The sequence below is a fragment of the Astyanax mexicanus genome, chromosome 9, assembly GCF_023375975.1.
Source record: "Astyanax mexicanus isolate ESR-SI-001 chromosome 9, AstMex3_surface, whole genome shotgun sequence".
NCBI classification, from domain to species: domain Eukaryota; kingdom Metazoa; phylum Chordata; class Actinopteri; order Characiformes; family Acestrorhamphidae; genus Astyanax; species Astyanax mexicanus.
In genome coordinates, this window is record NC_064416.1 from 24,950,380 (window position 1) to 24,970,680 (window position 20,301).

Here is a 20,301-nt window from a genome sequence, read left to right on the forward strand (position 1 = left end):
AGCGTGTGGTTTCCAGAATGCCAAATACTTCAGGTAAGGACACCAGTTTTCCCAAAGGAACACAATCTTAACTATATAAAAAGTGTCGCTACTCCTAAAGGTAAGGATTGAGTTTCATAAAAGCAAAGAGTTATAAAAAATAGTGTTACATACACCTCAAAATCACTCATAAGGTTGGCTATATTACAGTATGATCATTACAGGCTTATAGTGTTTCAGAAACTGGGTCCAGACCATTCAGATCTTTGGCTGGTCGACAGGTGTTCAAGTGTGAGTGGCGGATGAATGAAGGAATGACAAGGCAACAGCACTGAAGTGCTAACACAGTGGTACTTCTTTAACGGGGGGAATTTAGTGGAGCAGGCGTGTGATCAGTGCTACAACACACACTAAAGACAGGTGGAAGTGTAGAGCTAAAGTCACGCTGGTCTGACTGCTGCTGAGAGGAGGTTCAATATGTTGTGTTGAAGAGGAGGAGTAGAGTAGATCGCCTGTCAGTACGTGGACAGGCTAACTCACTGAGATGAAGTCTGAAGTCTACAGCACAAGAACCAGAAGCTAGACTGACTCCTGGAAAAGTTCCAGATTACAAGGTTTGTCAGAGGCATGTAAGCATGATGACTTGTATGTACTCAACCGCCATTTTTGCCTTACATGGGTCACTCTGTCATTCTGTCAGTGTGCTTGATTGATGATCGGGGGAAGGATCAGTGCACACAAAATTTGGTTACAAATATCTTTCAAGACTGAAATCACTGTCTATGTCTGGCTTGTAAAAAAGACAGGGTCTGTATCAGTAACCAATCAACACCAATAGTGGTTTTGTTGGCTTGAGCTTCATCTATACTCTAGACTGTTATTTTTATCCCTTAATTGATTGTGCTTCTCAGCCAAAGCGCTGGAAATTCATCAGTTTTGTTCAGGCCGGAAGTCGGACGTCACACTATTTCAATAAAACTATGCAAGCAAAAACACTCAAAGCCAGTTGCATTATGTGAGGATTCCTGGTTGTGGAAATCGTTGTGAGTTTTTGGACTGGAGAGAGCATGGCAGAGAGCTTTGTCCTGTTTGTGTTTCAGATACACACTCGTGTCCTTCTGAATGAACGTGGGTCGTATCTTTTTCACTAGGTAGAGCTGAACGAGCCCCAGAATGATTTGCCATTACTGAGTCAAGCTCCAAGGAATTTTAGAAATGTACAAAGCCTATTAGACAGTAATTTTTTCCTCTTAAATGTAACAATTTTTGACACTATAAAATTACAGTTGGGACTAACCCACTATAATTCAGGAATGGGCAATGGACAATAATTCTGTACATGAATAAAAGTAAAAAGGAATAGCATTCAGATTCTACTTTTAAAAAATTTATATTGGATAAAGAAACAAATAGTTATGTAAGAATGTATTATTATGTAGAAATGTGCAAAATAAAAGTACTTTAATGAGTAAAGTTACTGTTAAGGAGAACTGTGTGATGCAAAAATGAACAGCAAATTTGACAGTTTTGCATCACTGGAGCCTCTTTATAACAGAATTGTTCAGAATAATATAAATAGTATAAACTTCTTTTTTTTACTTTAACATTTTGCCTTTACACAATATATTAATAATATACTAAAAGTCAAAGGCATCTTTCACAGCAGGTCTAAAACTGATGAACTGTGATGCTGGATCCATTTTTTTTGGTCGAGGACTGCTCAATTTTCTTTGTGTTTAAATCAAGCTGCCCAGTAAGGGCTTTATACAGCCATTCTGTAACATTTATCAAGGTGGATCTTAGTTTATGTTCACTGCAAGCTATAGCTTCTGTCATGGATAAGCACAATTTTTTACCTTTACTCCACTTATATTTTTTTTCTAGTTTTACTTAAGTACAGATCTTTTGTAGTTTGTCCAGCCCAGCTAAAGTTTCTCTAAAATATCTTCATTTTCTTTTTCGAATCAGAATGAATGAGCTACAGGTAGTTTGGTGCCTACACTACAGTATATCCACAAATATAGGATGTAATAGGCACACTACAAGCTTCTCAGCCCTCCTCTCTCCAGTCCTCTGAGAGCGTGTGGTTTGTGATGCTGATGACGTTTTTCATCCAGAGACAGTGAGGCTGTCCTCTACAGACATATGAGAAAATAGTGAGATGTATTCTATCTGTTTATACACATACATACATTTAAAAAAAGAGTGAGGTAGATAAATGCTTGAAGGAAATGAAGAAAAAAAGTCCCCCAGTCATGACACCATGGAAAAAAATAATATATATATAAAAGCTCATATATTTTTATATTGAATCATTGGGCCATTTATACAGTGATTTAAACTGATATCACAAAGAATAAAATAGAACAAAATAAATAACCCTATAGAAGGGCGAAAGAGACTTCTAAGAAGGGACAAGTAAGTCATGGGTGACACTTCTCAAAAATACAAAGAGAAATCCTTCAAAAAAAAAGAAAAGAAAAAGTCCTGCTCAGTAAAACCTACTCAGTTTTTCCCCCAGATGTCCTTGAAATGACACGACCACTACACTGGACTTTAACCCACCCTACTGTATTTGGTTTACAGATTACACATATCCTGTGACCTACGTCTGCCCTCTTTGACAGTACGAGTGTCTATGGTCAGATGTACCGGAGCCTATGCCTGCTCGTAGTTTGAGAGAGCTGGCGAGAAGATGGGGTTCATAAGGCAAATTAGGACAACTCAGTTAGCCCTGTCAGTTGCTAAGCAATTGTGCAGATGGGTTAAAATACCAGATGATATAAGAAAACAATCAAACATTAACAGAAAAAAAGAAATACAAAACGTTTCGTCATGAGTCCTGACTTGAGAATGAGGCACTGGGGGAAGCATAGTACTGTAGAAGGTTGAAATGGGAGGCAGAGAAGCGAAGGGGCACCATTGCACTGAAGGACAGAGTGAGAAATGACAATGTGGGACTACGACAGGAGTCTGGAGAAAGCAAAACCTTAACATTGACCTGAGATTGAGTTGCACTTGTGTGTGGGGCAGGAGTAGGTGCAGTGCTAGTACAACTGGTACAAGGGTGCCAAAACTACTCACGCACAGAGCTATGGTATTTTCAACAGCCTACACATATTTCATTATAATAACAATAATAATCATAGTGATATCAATGACTATCATTATGATTATTATTATTATTATTTAACACAAACAAAAAATGATTCATTTTAAAACAGAAGGCAATGGACTGTATCTAGACAACCTCTTAGGGAAAGGGAAAAATCTGTTTTGAATTAAGATTTTTCTTTTTTTGTTTTTTTTTTGTTTTGTTTTGTTTCTTTTTTGCTAGAAGAGTATAAAGCATAAGAAAATGGACTGTAGTGGAGATCATAAAATATTAAACCTGAAGGATTTCTTTATATTTATATATATATTTATATACAGAACATCCATAAAAGAAAAAAAGAATAAAATAGCAGCTTCTTTCTGTACAGACAAAGAAGTGAACATCAGAACCGTAAAAAAGTTATCAAAAGTGACACAAACCAATGATGTGTGTAAATGATCTGGTGGTCTAACATACAACTGTAAGACCTTTATAGAATTTTCTGAATTGTATAGAGACTAACGACTAGTATAAAGAAAAAATTACCTGCTGTATACAATGCCTCACTTGCCTTTGCAAACAAATGCTGAAACCAGCTATTCCCCTACCTCACACTGTTTGCTTCATTTCTGAGCCAATCCCTTATGCTTCATATTTGGCTCAGCAGTTGGTGCATGTTTATTTGTCTTCGTTTGGTGCCACACTGTCCTCGTTTTAATTCGAAACGGCATCAAGAAAGCTGTCCATCTCTCTGAGGCTGCAGTGGACATGGCTCTGTCAGCGTCAGTACCAGACCAGACATGTCATAGTCAATACCATCAGAGCCGTAGCGAAGAGCCGGGGAGCAGAGCAGCTCCTTTAGCGAGTTCATTGCAATTGAAAGAATCATTGGGGAGTAAGGAGAAAACATAAACATGTTTATGATAAATACAAAAATAAAAAGTATCGATTTGGCAAACATTTGGCAGTTTCAAAAAGGCCCATCCGTCTCTTTAGAGGCGCGTCTGAATCTGAAATTGACTAAGAAAGACAATGATGGGTGGGACAATGGTCAACATGACCATTCAGGTAACGAAGAGGACCTATAGAAATCCAAGCAGATGTGCTCTCTACTGCTGTGATGATAAAAAGATCAAACAATTTTGGAGAAAGATATGTGCAGCCTGGCAAAGCGCACTACACACATACACACACAAAAATGTAATTAAACTAAAAAGTGCTCAGGTGGTGGGCTTGCTGGCTGATATGCAGATCTCTCTTTAAGATGACTCTCTGGCAGAGAATGTGCTATAACTGTTTAACTTCCTTTAAGAAAAAGATAACAAGAAACAAAAAATGATACAAAAGAGGTTCCAGCTGCAGCTCCCCAGTGTGATGTCAAGGTGAGTAATCTTAAATATTGCCAGAGCGTTATGCAGCCTCTTTTTTGTCCAACGCACTCTTAGTTTCCCAAATTCTTTTCTGTGGTGAATGAAACAGAGAGAATAGTAATAATAAAAAAACAACCTACTGATTTACAGTAGCGATTTATCGTCTATCTGGTTATCGACACTGCCGAGTTTGACTCTTCAGGCGAGAAAAAGAAAAGAAGTATGTCACCACATAGCCAAAAGAGAGAGAGCGGGGACAATGGATTACCCTGTATGAGGGAGGTGAGGGAGCGGGACATGGGGGTGAATCAGCAGGCTGATGATTGGGGCAGCGGAAGTGCTCGCTCGTTTTTACGGCCGCCGTTCATGTGCGCGTACGGCTGCGTGTCGTCGAAGGCCGGCCCGAGGAGCACCACGGGCCCGTTGGCAGATGCCTGTCCTGAGTGCTTGTCCAGGGTCATTCCTGGAGAAGCTGATGAGGAAGGAGGGGAGGTGGAGGGGGTGGGGCCTGAGGCCAGGGGAGTCCCTGGAGCTATGGGCTGCGCCACCTGGGTGGAGGCTGGGGCCAGGGTGGAAGCGGGGTCCAGTGGCACATTCTCCATGTTTTCTACTTCCATGTCGAGCTCCTCTGTGTCGGGGGGCTTGTTCTCCTCGCTGTAGAAGAAGCTCACTTCTTGAAAGGATGGCTCCAGCTCCTCCTTTATACTGCTGATGATTTCTAAGAAAGAAGGTCGCATCTTGGGGTTGTACTGCCAGCACATCCGCATCAGCTCGAACCTGTGGAGCAGAAACAATGGTCAACAGCTAATAACTATGTGGTTCTGGCAAATATCTAGAGTACTATACAAATAAACCACTTTTTCAGTTATTATCTAGTTCATGAAAGCAGCTGTTGCATATAATTTGTGGGTGTGATATCATGATCGTGAAAAAAAAATGTATCTGTGCAAAAAATCTATGTAGAATAAAGACTGTTTAAGCACCATCACTGGGACATGAAAGACTGTGCTCTGATCAACAGGTGGCAGTGTTTGTCAGAGCCAAGCCGCTGCACCTGAAAACATCACTGAGCAGACAGCTTCCAGAACAGTCGTACACATAAGAACGACTGCATGTGCTGTAGCCGCACTTCTAATCCCGTGCCAAACCAACAAGAAATTTGAGATAGCTGAGTCTGTAGATCCAATCATGACAAGCCATTGGGGGGAAAACAAAACTTCAAAACAACATCAGGAAAAAAAAAAAACAGGATCATTATAGGTCGACGCTGCGCAGCAGCACTCACCACATCTTACACAAACAAGCTAAGAATACCCTTCGCCCCGACTGCCTCACTTAAATAAATGAATATGGGTCAGCTCGGCCAGCCCTCTCCAGCATTGCTAAGACATTCCAGGGCACGCGCCTCTCGTCGGGCCCTGCACCATAACAGGGGAGGCTTCTTTTTTTCAGGACCTGCACTAAAGGCCCTTGGAAAAGTTGATTATACCACTGGTTTAAACCAGGCTCCAAGGCGTCCCCTGATAAATGACAGTAATGGTTGGATGCGGGCCGGCACTCGCGAGTGACCTGTCCCGCCTGGCCTTCGCTGGGCTTGCACATTTGTTTATGAGAGCCATCTGGCTGATGTCAAATCAGAAAATGGCGGGTAATAAATGCCTGTCAGCACCCGCTCAGTGTCAGCCTGCAGAGTCTCTGAGAACACCCAGATCAGCTTAGTATCACTTTAAGCCTTCATTCTCAGCATGCACAGAAGAAGGCGGCAGGTCTCAGGTCAGTTCATCACAGAAAAAGGCAGTTGATAGGGAGGTCGTTGGAGATCATAGGTCACTGCTGTTTTTAGAGCAGTAGGCCGAGTTCTGGTGTCAAATCCTTGATCATATTTGAGCATGAGATCACTGACATGCCCTTGGTCTCAGAGGAATTGAGAAGGTATAGTTTGTGGCAGAGAAGACTATGATGGCATGATATCAGTTCGTCCTCTTCGATAATAATATATTTATTAAGTACTGTAATATTTTTATAAAAAGTAGTATTTTACTTCTGCTAGTGCTCGTATTCCTGTCCTTGGCAGATTGTGACCAATTTCATTTTAATACACTTGGCCCTTCTTAAGTAATCTGTAGTCAAGCCGTCAACCGCACACCATGCAGTTTCAGTGTCAGTGTGCCTTTGCTATCATAACCACTGGTAAAGTACACCTTCCGTAGCTTGTGCAAAAGGCAAATAATAATTCTCTTATTTAATCATGGGTGTTTTGGGTGTATTATCAAATAAATCTTTCAGTGTATCACTTGCCATTCCCTTTAAGAACCAGATGTGCTCTGACTTTGGCAAATTGCTATTTTAATGAAGCAGCTTCTCAGCAGAGGAAACGGAACTGTTAGATCATGCTGTGAAGGTACGCGATCAGATCATTTACAGGAATAGCAATGTTATTGGATTCAGGTTTCTGTATATTGTTGATGTAAAAGTTGGGTTTGTACGCTGCTGTGTGTCAATGTGTGTGTGACGAGTGGGGGTGTATATGCGCCTGTCACATGGTTATTATTTTACTTCACTTTCTGTCAGCCATCCCACACTGAAAAGCATCCTTCCTAATTATTTTTTTTTTTACATTACAGTTTTTATTTATGTATTTTCCTACTTAATGTCTTTAGTTGCTTGGACCTGATTTAATGTATTACATATATTTGACATATATATTTGTTTATATATTAAACTCAGTATTGGCATAAAAACGTAAAAAAAAAAAAAATTCCCTATTCTTAAACTGGCTTCTGTTCCACCCTTTTATGTTTTCAGTTTTAGCCACACCCCTCACCCCTGCTCTTCCACCACTGGCCTGGATTGTTCTGCTGCTATAGGTACTGCTACTGCGTGCGGTTGCCATGTTCAGCTAGTCAGGATTGTGACTTCGTGACTCTTTATTTGGAAGTGCAGGGGTTTATAGAGTTCATAATATGTGCAGGTCATTCCGCACACATGTTCATGGAAGCGGGAGACCCCGGAGGGGCTGCCATAGAAACCAGAGGTTTGTGTTTGAGAAACAGTGGCCCTGCGCTGTAAAGTGAGGTCAGCCCGGCAGAGGGAGGGGCGTGTGAGGGGGGACTGTGAGAGTAAAGGGAAAGACCACATGTCTGTTCACTTAGACCGACCCAGAAAAGGAGAAAGACACGGTGCAGCTTCGCTATGACGCACACATCAACACTCTCACTCACACACACACAGAGGGGAACATGTTCCCAGTGACTGGTGCTAATTGTCTGGTTTGTTAAGCCCATCTGGAGCAGGCGGGCCAGACACTGATCTGGCTGAGGGAATGGCAGGCATCTCTCACCCACAGGCCGTGGCATCCCTTCTATGGGCTTCGGCTTACTGCGGCGGAGGAAGCACCCAGACATTGTGAGCTCACCCAGCTCCTTTTAACCCCTGACGTAAATGTCACCAGTCAGGCCCAGCACTGCCATGCACACCTGCTGACGTAATATCTGCATCTGAGCACAAGACCATGTCCGTAAATAGTCTGAGAGCGTGGGAGGATGCATAAGGGTTAATGCACTCACTCATGTAGGTGAGTGAGCCTTTAGGGCCGTCAGCCCAAGCAAAGCAACACTCCTTTCTAAAATGCTAACATGCTACTAATGGAGGATTAATAAGGCTACACCAATGAGAACATACTGTCTAACTTTCAGTCAGGTTAAGATACATTTGTTCTGCACTCTTTCAAAGGGCCCATATTACTCCATTATTTTAGTATTAAGTCTACGCAATAAATTAAGCTAATTTCTATTATCAATAATAATTTACGTTTTTTTCCAGGGCTGTGGTGCAGTAGATAAGAGCACTGGGTTATTGATAACAGACATATGGGTTCAATACCTTAGACTGACACTGTTGGTCCCTTGAGCAAGGCCCTTAACCCTCACTGCTTACTGGGTGCCACAGCAAGAGAAGGTATGCTCACAAAATGTTGGGTTAAAGACAATGGCCACAATTCACAATCGTGTGTAAATCACAAGAATGGTGAATATGATTGCCTTGTCTTGGAATTACCTGTATTTCTGTATTTCTTATAATAATAAAATGTATCGGTCGGCCTGGATGTGTCCGTCTGTGGTTCCAGCTTTCAGGAATCAGCCCTGTCCTTCTGCTCATCTGAATTATTACACAACCCTTCTGCTTTTTGTTTCTCTTCCTTTCCTTTCAGTTTTCTCTATCTATCTCTTTTACATGTATGGAGATGCCCTGTTCCTGATGTTCCCAGCCTGGCTCTCCACTGCCCGCTGTGTTGTACTCCAGCTCTGCAACCCTGCACTGACTATCATTAACACACTCAGTATCTGTTTCTGTATTAGCCATAGCTCTATAGTTTGTGCCCATCACATTCTTATATTCATAAATTAGTACCTGTTATATTAGCCATAGTTCACATTAATTCTCTGTACTGTTTTTGTTCTGTTATTTGTTTATTATTTGTTTGTACTGAGCGGGTCAACCCGAGTAGGATGGGTTCCTCGGACTGAGTCTTGGTTCCTTCCAAGGTTTCTTCCTCTTCCTTGCCACTGTGTCACCATAAAAGTGGCATCTCTGTGGTGCTGCTCATAAGAGGCGTGGACCTGATTTTCCTATAAAGCGTCTTTGTGACAACCTTTGTTGTAAAAAGCACTATATAAATAAAATTGAATTGAATTGAATTATTCTCTTTATCTAAGTTACCATTAACGACCAACACAATCAAACTAAACTAATAACGGCACAGAGTAAATATCTACAGTGCTGGCTAGAAAACATATGTAACCCTTAAACTGAATAACCTACAATCTAGAGAACTTATTTAACAGTAGTCACCTCCACCAAACAGTTCCTGTAGCTTCAAATAAGATCTGCTCAATGTTGAAGAGGATTTATGGATAATTCTTTCTTGTAAATATGTTTCATTTAATTAAAATCCTGATACAGATGATTTTACAGCATCATTAAGTTCTGGACTGACTTTCAAATAAAATAGCAAACTAGTTCCAAACCATGTGGCTCCCTTCACCATGCTTCACATTTTGGATATGGTTTTGGTGTGTGGAGTGTGCAGTGTTCTTTTTATCCCAACATATAATGCACAGATTGACTTTGCTTTTTTTTTTTTTTTTTTTGCAACTGTTCATCCCTGCTTTCAAATACACACACATTTTCACATTGTGAACAAGCAGTAGCACTTGGTTCAGCTTGGATACAATGGAAATCTGCTGCTAAACTGAGCTTCTGTGTTCAAAATTGTCTCGGGACTAGCAGAAACACTTCTGGACAGTGGTAGAGAGGAGAGACTCACAGCATGTCTGGGCAGTTGTCCGGCTTGTCAAGGAGTCCTCCCTCCATGACGAAGCGCAGTACTTGCTCATTGGACATGCCCTGGTAGGGCTGCTCTGCAAGGGTGGCTATCTCCCATAATACCACCCCGAATGACCTACAGAAAGAGAGAGAGATGGAAAGATGGAGAGAGAGAGATGGGGAAAGGGAGGGAAAGAGTTAGATGCGACACACACTGTAACCAGCATCCACAACCACATTCTTGGTAAATGTCACAATAGCCTGTTTCTGCGCTTACTCCACCATCTCTTTATGTGGACTTGGTGTAACTTGATCCACTTGGACAGGATGAAAACAAGGCCATCCAAGTTTGAGACAGTACTGTGTCCGATCACACAAGAGGGTCTGCAAAAGAGACTAGAAGGTTTGCTAGCTAACAAGGCGCTCTCGCAGTCCTTACTGGTTCAGTGCTACAAAGAAGAACACAACTACAGCTGCAAACCTTAACTACTACTATTTTTATTTTGGAGTGTTTTTTGTCGCCCATGTGTTCTTCATTAATGTAAACGAGTCTATATGTCCTCCGGCAGCCGGCAAAAGAGAGCAACAGAGGAGCAGAAAGGCCTCCATGAGTCCCTCGTAAAACAAAACACACACACACACAGACACACATGCATGCAGCAAAAAAAAAGAGAAGCGCACAAAGCGCTCACTGTTGCCAGTCATTATTCATTAACTCTCCGAGGACGCATTTTCCACGCTGGCCCAGGATCAGAGAGGCAGCTCCACAAGCCCTTAAAGCGGGCCTGTTACAACAGTGACTTGTATCTAATTGGCTGCAACAGCAGTGTGTTGAAAGACAAAACCACAGCAAAGCAGGAGGAGGTTTTGTGAAAAAAAGGGAAAAAGGAAGGAACAAATGAAGACACCTAACGGTGAGTTTTATGGGTGTACGGGACGGGAGCTCACGTCGGCCTTTTCATCCAGAGCACTTCAAATGCGGCCTATCCGGAGAGGGGACGGGGCTGGCACCCGCAAGCCCGTCATTAGGGAACATCTGGAGGAGGTTAGCAGCGCACCGCAGCACTGAGCTGGTGGGACGCTAGTGATTGGGAAACCACACAAAGTAAAGGAGCCGGTCCACGGCAGTATTTCTCCATTTGACTACGTTATTGCTGCGGTGATGGACTCAAGCAATGGAGCGAAGAGACACAGAGACTGAGGGAGAGAGAGAGAGAAAGGGAGAGAGAGCAAAAGCTAGAGACAATGAGTTGGGCAAGTTTCAACCAGCTGGGGTTTGGATGATGATGTAGTATCTTTCTACATGGGAAATAAGAGGTGGGGAAAAAACAACACATAAAAATGTTTGCACCTCATGGGAGCCAGTGAGGCTTCCCATTGCTGCCTGAGTTAAGAAAACACAGTGAAGCTGCTGGAGGATACAAGCACTTGAGATTCTGTTGAAATGCAGTTAGGCGAGCGAAAAGGGATGTGTCATTTTAGCTGCTGAGCCTGATTCCTGTCTACACTGTAAAACAGAGAGCAGCACAGGCATGTGCTCACACACAGCCGCAACCTGATGGGTGGCAGCAGAGCTATTCGCTGTGCAGTGTGTACAAACGTGTTTGACAGAGACTTATGGTGCATTGCTCCTACCAGACATCGGAGTTGGTGGTGAAAACGCCATCTTTCAGAGACTCGGGGGACATCCAGCGGACCGGCAGTAGCCCTTTGCCTCCTTTCCGATAGTAATCCGTCTCGTAGATGTCCCGTGTCATGCCAAAGTCTGAATAAAAGAGGAAAGCAGAGATCAGATTAATGAGAGGATACTGCTCACTGGAACCACTCTTTTCAGCGCCTTTCTTTCAAAGCTCATCCAATGAAGATTTATAGGGTTTTTCCCCTGCACCCTCCACTGCTCCTAAAATACTTCATTTAGACTGGGCAAACGCTTCTCGAGCGTGTTTAAGCATTAATCACCTCCGATCTTGACGGTGAAGTCCTCGGCCACCATGCAGTTCCTGGCGGCCAGGTCCCGGTGGACGAACTTGTTGGCGTTGAGGTACGCCATGCCGTCTGAGATTTCCCCGGCCATCTGAATCATCTTCTTCAGCGACGGCAGGGGCTGGCTACACGATCCCTGCTGCAGAACCAGAAGGAAAAGAACAGATATGTACACAGAGTTAAATGTTTTTTTATATGTTCATCTCCAACAGTGTCTTTAACTTCAGAAAGTTTCATAACTTCAAGTCAAAAAATTACAAGCATGGGAAGAGAGTAAGGTTTACAATTCATCTCTATATCTGGCCAAGAATTACTGGTGACATAGTGATAAGATTTAGATTAATACAGTTTAGCATAACATGGAGAGGATTGGTCTGTATACAGGGAATTCGCTAATTCTGAACTAGATAGAACTGTCATATTGGAAAGAATTGTGGCCCATGTTAAACATTAAAAGTATAATGAATCAACAGAATTTTGGCCTAAAGGGAAAACAGTTACAAACAGAGCATCTATAATAAAGAGCCATGGGACAGCAGTACTTAAAGTGAGACTGAACACCGACTAGTGTTCATGGCAAATGTTAGGGATGTGTCATGTTGCAACTTTAAGCAATAAACTGATGTGGGTGCCAAAGGGATGGAACATTTTGCAGGAATGTAACATTGCTTGATCCACAATGTCACAGGAATATGTCTTAAACCCTATCTGGATGGGATTAGTTTCTCAGGGGGTCCTAAGGTAATTTTCTCTTTTATGGGGGGGTCCTCTGTGATTTTATTCATGTCCAGAATGACCATGTATGGGTTTTTCCTCAGACGTCTTCTAAAAAAATTTACAGGCTGAATTACATACAGTTTTTCGCTTTGGTCTCTTTGGTCCTCCGGTAGTTTAAGTCCTGTACTCTGAGTTTCATAATCTCCCATTTAATAAAATAGCTATTTGTCTTCTGCCACGCACAGTAATTACACCTTGAGGTCACAATGTCATGTGACCAAAAAACTCAACGGTCCTCCTGTTTTTAATTGCAGTCCGGATGCAAGAGTTTTATCACTAAGTAGAAGTGTGAAATTTTTTCACAGACGTCCCCCGAGAAAATAATCCCTTCCGGATAGGGCTTTAGAAGGCATTACAACCCATAGCGGACAGCACAGTGTCTGGTAATGATCGCGCCCAACGAATTCCGGCTAGAATCGTCCATGCGAATAGTCAAGCTTGGGTGTTCCGGCAGCCTGCTGTCAGGGTTATACTTCACCTCAGCTTGAATGTTTATTCTGTCAGTGCTGCTCTGTAACTCTGCATGCATGTTTCCACGACACAGCATGGATGATTTCACGGCCCATTGTTGGACTGACTCGTTACATCTGTGATGTCTCCCAAGCTGGTAATGTCTGCGGCCTGGAGCCTTCCCTTTCCGGACACTGGGATGACTGTGCTTCGCGACCCTGGGGCCTGTTGGGCTGAACGGGACTTTTCCACCATTTGTGGGGATATTTATCTGGACCAGCTAAGCTAAGCTAAGCTAAGTATTTCCACCTGCCTGCTGAGAAATTGTGTGTGTGTGTGTGTATGGTTGTCATTTATGAGTTTTATTTTTGATTACTCTGATTTTTGCGGATGTGAAGCTTCCGTGAGATTAAGAAAGGTACTTTATAAACTGAATTTGGGTTAATCAGCAGCCTAAAATATTCATTTCCATCCACCAACTTTACTGCCTGTCAGAATGTTCACATCTTTAAGGTTTATTTTAGAAACACCTGTTAGAGCCAGTCCCCTGAATGGTGGAAAATAAGTAATTTTTCCTAACAGTGCTAGATCCAGCTACAGTAAACTAAGGAAAATGACTGTATCCAAAAGAATGAAAGACAAAGTTAAAGGTTTCTGTTGAAAACCATATTTTTAATAAGGAATAAACTTATGGACGTTGCTCATTATGCCGGTTTCGTCATTCCTAAACTGCTGTTTCTTATTTGCAAAATTTATGCTGCTCACAACAGTTCATGCATCAGTTTGATGTTTAAAAGCCGTTCTGTCTAAATTACATTTTGAAATACTGATTTATGTGTCTGTCCAAAGTTATTTCCAGATTTTTTATTATTTTTAACATTTCCATATATTTCAGCCTTCAGCCCAATTTGGACCACAGGAAGTCAAATGAACCCCTGCCTGCTCCATCTGTGCACATCCTTAGAGTTATGAGCTAAAAGAGCTGATAAACTGCAGAGCTGCAGGTTTCAGTACCTGTTTGGAGCGGAGGGAGCGCAGGTAGCTCTTCAGGTCCCCTCGTGTCATCAGCTCCATGATCACCAGAGTGGGCTGGCCTTGTGAAACTACGCCCAGAAGCCGCACCTTGACCAATCAGAGAACAAAGCAGATTGAGTGTATACTCTATGCTGGTGTTATATTGTACATGTCACCTACCTACCACATACAACTGATATGTGATTTTTTTGTGTGTGAAAAAGCCTTAAGTCAAATATTTTCTCCTAGTTTCTTACCACATGGTGACAGTTGAACTCCTTCATGACTGAGGCTTCATTGAGAAACTCGATGCGTTCCCGCATGCTGGCCGACTCATTTACTGTCTTGATGGCCACCTTTGTCTCAGGTTCATCCTTAACAACACCTTTAGCAATGCCTTCGTACACCATGCCGAAGGAGCCCTGACCCAGCTCTCGACACAGTGTGATCTTCTCCCGTGACACTTCCCACTCATCTGGTACATACACTGGCAAAGTAGAGATACACAGATAAGTGACAAGTTCTAATAATACTGACATTAAATGTATCAGTTTAAAGCAGTACTTACTTTCTGCAGCGCTGAAGTACTCAGGATTCACTGAAGCATAAAGGACTCCATTCCCCAACCTATCATTGTTCCTGTGTACAGAAGAATGAAAGTCAGCTGTGCATCAGCATTCAGCAAGTTATTGCATTTTGATTCAGGTTCTGGAAACTGGCACCTCACCTCTTCTTTCTGATGAAGATGATGCTGCTGATGAGAGCGATGAGTGCGAGCAGCACTATGATGGGGATAGTGATGGCTAGATACAGCATGTTCTCATAGGCTTCTGTAGAGGTTAACAAGACATGACCATGACCAGCACAGCACAATATACTAAGTTACATTTATGTCTTATAAATAGGTTACTTTTACTTGTTTTACCTATAAAAGAACACATTTTTAAATCCAAAATTGAATCAGTTAAATTAACTGAGCTGCTCATTCGTTTGCACGAGTGCACACGACTGTACATGTTTTAAGGTTAAAATCCTGATAAAACGTAAGTGACACAACAACAATTTATAAACAAGAAATAGTGTCAAAACTTTTTTATATCTAAAACATTCCATTAAAGCATTTGAATTGTTAAAATGTTTGGAACAGACCTGTAGAAGCAAATAATACACCTTTAAAAATTAGATAGTTTTATCTTGTAAATAAGGTGACATGATCACACATTTATACACTGTCCTGTTATTCTCCTAGGATGTTCAGTATATGTCTCTTAAAGACATATGATTTAAAGTGAAGGACAGAATGCTGTAACGATCTTTACACAACTTTTAAAGGGTCTGTGACACATCGGTCCACCAATGACGTTTTGGCGTTAATTGTGTTTTAAGTGCAGGTTTCTTACGATGTGGTGGAGGAACATAGAAGGACACTGGTTCAGTCCAGGAGCCGTTTCCAGCCAGAGAGGTAGCCCTCACACGGACTGAGTAATTGCCAAAGCCCAGGTTGGTCAGTCTTGCTCCTCTCAGCTCCCTGTACTGCTGGCGGGAAACACACTCATGCTTCTCCGGCTGAAGACATGGACACACACACACACACACACACACAAATACAAAATCAGTAGGTTTAAATATGCAGACTGATGCATTCATCTGAAGGAGGATACTTTTTTGCATAGTTTTGGTATCTTCAATAAAATATACACAAAGTAAATAAATAAAATAATTTAAAAATATTAATGAATAATCTCCATTCAAACAACTGTGTAGTCCAAGATTAGGCATATTCCTGGCCTGGGAAACTGTCCCATAGTGTATAATTATACAAAATTGCTACAGTAAAAATAAAAAATAAAATGTGAAGTCAGAGATTAACACCTCTGTGTGCAGATCCTCACCTCTGTTCCCAGACGGAACTTGATTTCATACATGAGAATAAGTCCACTGGGCCGAGGCGGCTCGGGCCATCTCAGCACAACAGTGTCCTCCACCCTCTCATCTTTCTCATGAGTCACTGTGCCAGGGATATCATCTGCCTTTTCTGGAAAAGGAGATAACATTGCTTAATGGACACCCTCTTACAAAGACAACAAATGATGAATAAAACTCTCCTGCTCTGTTTACTGTTATACACGTCCACAACCCAGAGGTTTCTATCCAGACCAGCTCCATCTCCAGATCATACCAATCCCTTATTCTGCCTATATTTATTTTTCTTTTCCCTTATTTTCTCCACCTGTCTGAGCTTTGTATTTGCGTCATAAATGTGTAACACAGAGTTCGCAGTTTATGTGTTTTTTAACCAAGTTAAACTATTTAGTAGGCTGAATAAATAACGGGGTATGAAATGATATCAGTAGTTAAGGTATTCCAGTAATTACTTTAGTTTTAGGAGAATATGCTTAACTACAGACAACTGGCAAATAAGGACAATAAAATGGTCACACATGCTATTACTTTATATAAATAGTTTTTCATTTAATAATAACTTGTACAATTAAGCTGTTTCACGTTTATCTACATTTATAATTGCGAATTCAAAGCGTGTTAATGTTTAATCGCTTTTAATTTTAAATGTTTCATTTTATTTTAATTACAAATATTTTATGAAATATTCTCATGTTTTCTGAGTCTACAGTTATGTTCATTATTCTGAATGTATCCTAAAAGGCACAAATCCTACAGTTGTGTTGTATTGTTTTCCTATGTTACCCTACATTTCTTTACTAACCAAAACATGACCATTTTCAACTTCTATTTATCTATTGAAATTACATAGGCAGATTTTGTTGTTCTGTTGGTTTGCCCCGTATTATTCTGTCTGGTTGTGATGTATTTTATCTCATTTTAAAAAGCAGTTCAGGCTGTAATGCTTCTTATAACATCAGAGTTAAAAGTGGCATAGGCTAAATAGGCAGATATAATAAATAATTTACAAACAATTAAACAAATTCTTCTCTGTGATATCACAAAAATTAAAAACATCCTGCATTTTAAGCTCAGTTTACATTAATAAACGCATTTAAAACTACAGCTATGAAGCTTCTGACATATATCTGAACTCAGTACTTCAAAAGTATGAAATTATATGAAATTGTATGAAAATATTTTATACTTTTGTCTTTAATTCATTCATATATATTTTCTTTTTAAATCAGTGCTCTAAATGCAGCAGAAACATCCGCCCACTCTTTTAATGACTGCAATGCTCTGCAAGACGCTAGATATTTCACTAAAGCTCAGTATGAAGAGGAAGTCTGTGAGTGTTTTTTCTGGAACTCAAAGGCAAGGTTGGACAAAGTAGTTAACTGCTGACTTTCCAGCCATTGTTAAATCTAGCAGGAGTGTTTTGGGAGTTAAAGAACATGACATGGGCAGGTTAGTAGCCATTAAGGCTGGCTGCTTCTCTAAAGCATGTAACCAGATTACATTGAGACTGTGAGTGGTGAACTGAGTAAGCCTGGCATCAGTTCATACTGCAGTTCTTTAGGGAGTGAGTGGGCTGCAGCCGGCTCACCTGCGGGTTTGGTCCTGGAAAAGACGAAGGCAGCGGCGCTGCAGCGCTCCACCTCGTGATTGCAGGCATGAACGTCGATGCGGTAGACGGTAAACGGCTGCAGATTATGGATCTCTGTGAACTCAGTGTAAACCGTGAACTCAGAAAACGGATAGACACGTTCCAAAAGCTCTGGGTCCGTCATGTTGCCCTCCTGCCCGGTCGCGTTCCGGCCCAAACCACGAGCTAACGTACCATTAGCCACTCCAAACAGATCCCTACGACGTCTATCTGGAGGCCTGCAGGACAGAGAGCAGAGTTACAGGAGAAATAAAAAAGAGGACACAGTAAGACAGGAAGAGAAGAGGAGCAGAAACATATAACTAAGAAGGAAATAAGAAAGAAAAAGAAATCAAAGTAGAAAAGCTGAAGTGAAGAATGAGAAAAGAGAAGGGGAAAAAATAGGGAAAAGGGTAGGAAAGGTAAAAAAAAAAATCAGAATATAAGAAGAAGGAGAAGAAAGCAGAAAAGTTAAAGAAAGAAAAAATGGGGAGGGGACAAATAGAATGATGGAGAAGAAAGATAAAAGATGAGAAGAGCAGATGAGGATAGAAGAGAATACATGAGAAGTTGGGAGAGAGAACAGCTGAGTAGAACAGGAAACAAGATGATATGTGAGAAGAAGGGACAAAAGAAGTAAAAAAGGAGAAGAAATTAAGAGGTGAAAAGAAAGAAAGAAAAGAAGGGCGAAAGAAATTAAGAGGAACAAAAACAGGATGAAAGTGAAGAGAATAAGGAGAGAAATAAAGAAAGATGAAAATGATGAAAGAAAGAAAACAGAAAAAAAAAAAATAAAAGCAAAAAGAAAAGAAATTAAAAGATAAGACAACAAAGAAGATAGAAGATGAGGAAAAAGAGAGGTAAAGGGGGAAAAAAACAAAGAAGATAGAAGGTTTAAAACAAACAGATTTGTAATCATAGAGCGAAAGAAAAGTAAAAGAAAGGAAGAGGAGAGTGAGAAAATGAGCTGGAGCATCCAGCACTCTCTCCACAGGGTCTTCTAAAGCACACAAGCTGATTACTGTACAAAAAGCACAACTTCCAGCATTCAGTCACACAGGGCCAGAGCACCACCCTGTGCAGCACCTGCTCCTAACACACCCTGACGCTCATCTGATGACCTACGACATCCACGTTCCGTAAAAACCTATTATTCTGTAAACATGTGATGCAGTTATTTAAACCTATGGCTCCCGGGAGACCGACTGGGTGGTTCCGTGGTGGAACTGTGAAATGCTCTGATGCTCAAACAGCTGACATGCTGAAACTGTTAATGGTCTCAACCCAACCCCAGTCAATCCTGCTCTCAGCTCTCAGCCTCACGTAGACTGGAATTAATTTAGACCTCCCTGCTATAGATAATTTAGTCACTGACAGCTGGAAATAATAAGGGTTAAAGTTCATTAGCATTAGCACAGTGTTCCTCACTTTGAGGGGTATGACTCATACAGTTACAGTCTGAACATTGAACTTCTGATGCAAATCCTTCTGATGCAAAACAAATAAATAAAATAAAGTGCTATTGTCTGCACCTACTATAGAAACAATGCATACGGAAAACCCTCTGAACTTGCAAAGCGGCTGCTACAATGTGTATGAAATGGTGTACTGTGAAGAAAAGGTAAAAAAGGCTCTTTCACATCAGGCATGATTTATTTAGACAAAAAAAGAAGATGCAATTCACACAAAGTCTATAAACTGGGATAGAAACTCGATACTTCAGAAATTCCCACTTTTGTGTTTCTCTGTTCCCTGTCTGCTTTCCACTCTCTTTTTCTGCTCTCTTAAATAAAAAAAAGTCTACAAAAAGACTTACCATTCTCCCCCTGCTTTACAGCCCTGATCTGGAATAGAGTTTTATAACTGGCATGCTAATATGAACAAGATAAAGCTCATTTGTGTGCTCTGCAACTCAAAAGAGATTGTCCGCCTGATGTTAAAGCCTCAGACGCAGAAATTATTGAGTATCCATTAATATATTTACGCACTGTGGATTTTTTTGCCAAACAAATCAGACTCAGTGTGAAAGAGCCTTTACACTTAAACCACACTTTGTTTTTTTGGTGATAATGGTGATGATGAAGCTTAAGGCGTAGCCTACAGGTCACCGCCGAGGGCATGCATGCGATAGCAACGACTGCGCTTTACCAGACGCTAAAGTAGCCACTGCCACTCCACAGATGCAGCTGAAGCCCAGAGGCCGTGGCCTTACCTAGCACCATCTTTAGGAGACACGTACCGATTCGCTCGCTCGGGGTCTCTGCAAAGATTTAACAGTCAGACCCCACAATGGAATTTAATTTCAGAGATGGAAAAGACAAGATGGGGTAGTAAGTTGACTGTTTGTGTAGAAGTGGAGCTGACCAGAAGTGTGGGATCGTGTGATACACCGACACGAAAGATGTAGACAGAGATAATGAGCATGGAAGACGGACAGGTATATACAGACAGGAGTGACGACGGGCAGGAAAAATACAGTTAAATCATTAGTATAATCTTCATCCTGTATATTTTTAAGATTTTACTTTTTTTCAACTTTAAGAGTGTTAGGGAGGTCAGGATGAAGGATAATCACTGCTAATTCTCCCTGTTAGTTGTAAGCGCTCGCGGAGAGGGAGCTGCAGAATTATGTATGGGATTAGAATATGAGCACGAGGAGATAAAAGAGAAACAGGAGATACAGTATGTGAGAACCTTTACCTGTGAGTAGCTCATACACCAGAACATGCAAATCTCTCTCTCTCTCTCTCTCTCTGTCT

At 41.3% G+C, this 20,301-nt stretch overlaps 1 protein-coding gene across 1 annotated transcript in view; it reads right to left on the reverse strand.

The window, feature by feature from the left end:
• Positions 1–3,266: 3,266 nt before the first annotated feature.
• igf1ra (insulin-like growth factor 1a receptor) overlaps positions 3,267–20,301 on the reverse strand; it is a 131,199-nt gene continuing 114,164 nt past the window's right edge. Inside the window, exons 11-21 of the mRNA XM_007256243.4 lie at positions 17,504–17,781; positions 15,885–16,027; positions 15,393–15,558; positions 14,720–14,822; positions 14,561–14,631; positions 14,250–14,479; positions 13,993–14,100; positions 11,728–11,890; positions 11,404–11,533; positions 9,770–9,904; positions 3,267–5,220 (exon numbers count right to left, since the gene is read on the reverse strand). Coding sequence (XP_007256305.3) covers positions 4,752–5,220; positions 9,770–9,904; positions 11,404–11,533; positions 11,728–11,890; positions 13,993–14,100; positions 14,250–14,479; positions 14,561–14,631; positions 14,720–14,822; positions 15,393–15,558; positions 15,885–16,027; positions 17,504–17,781 — 1,996 coding nt within the window. The 3' untranslated portion in view covers positions 3,267–4,751. The remainder of the gene's footprint in view (positions 5,221–9,769; positions 9,905–11,403; positions 11,534–11,727; positions 11,891–13,992; positions 14,101–14,249; positions 14,480–14,560; positions 14,632–14,719; positions 14,823–15,392; positions 15,559–15,884; positions 16,028–17,503; positions 17,782–20,301) is intronic.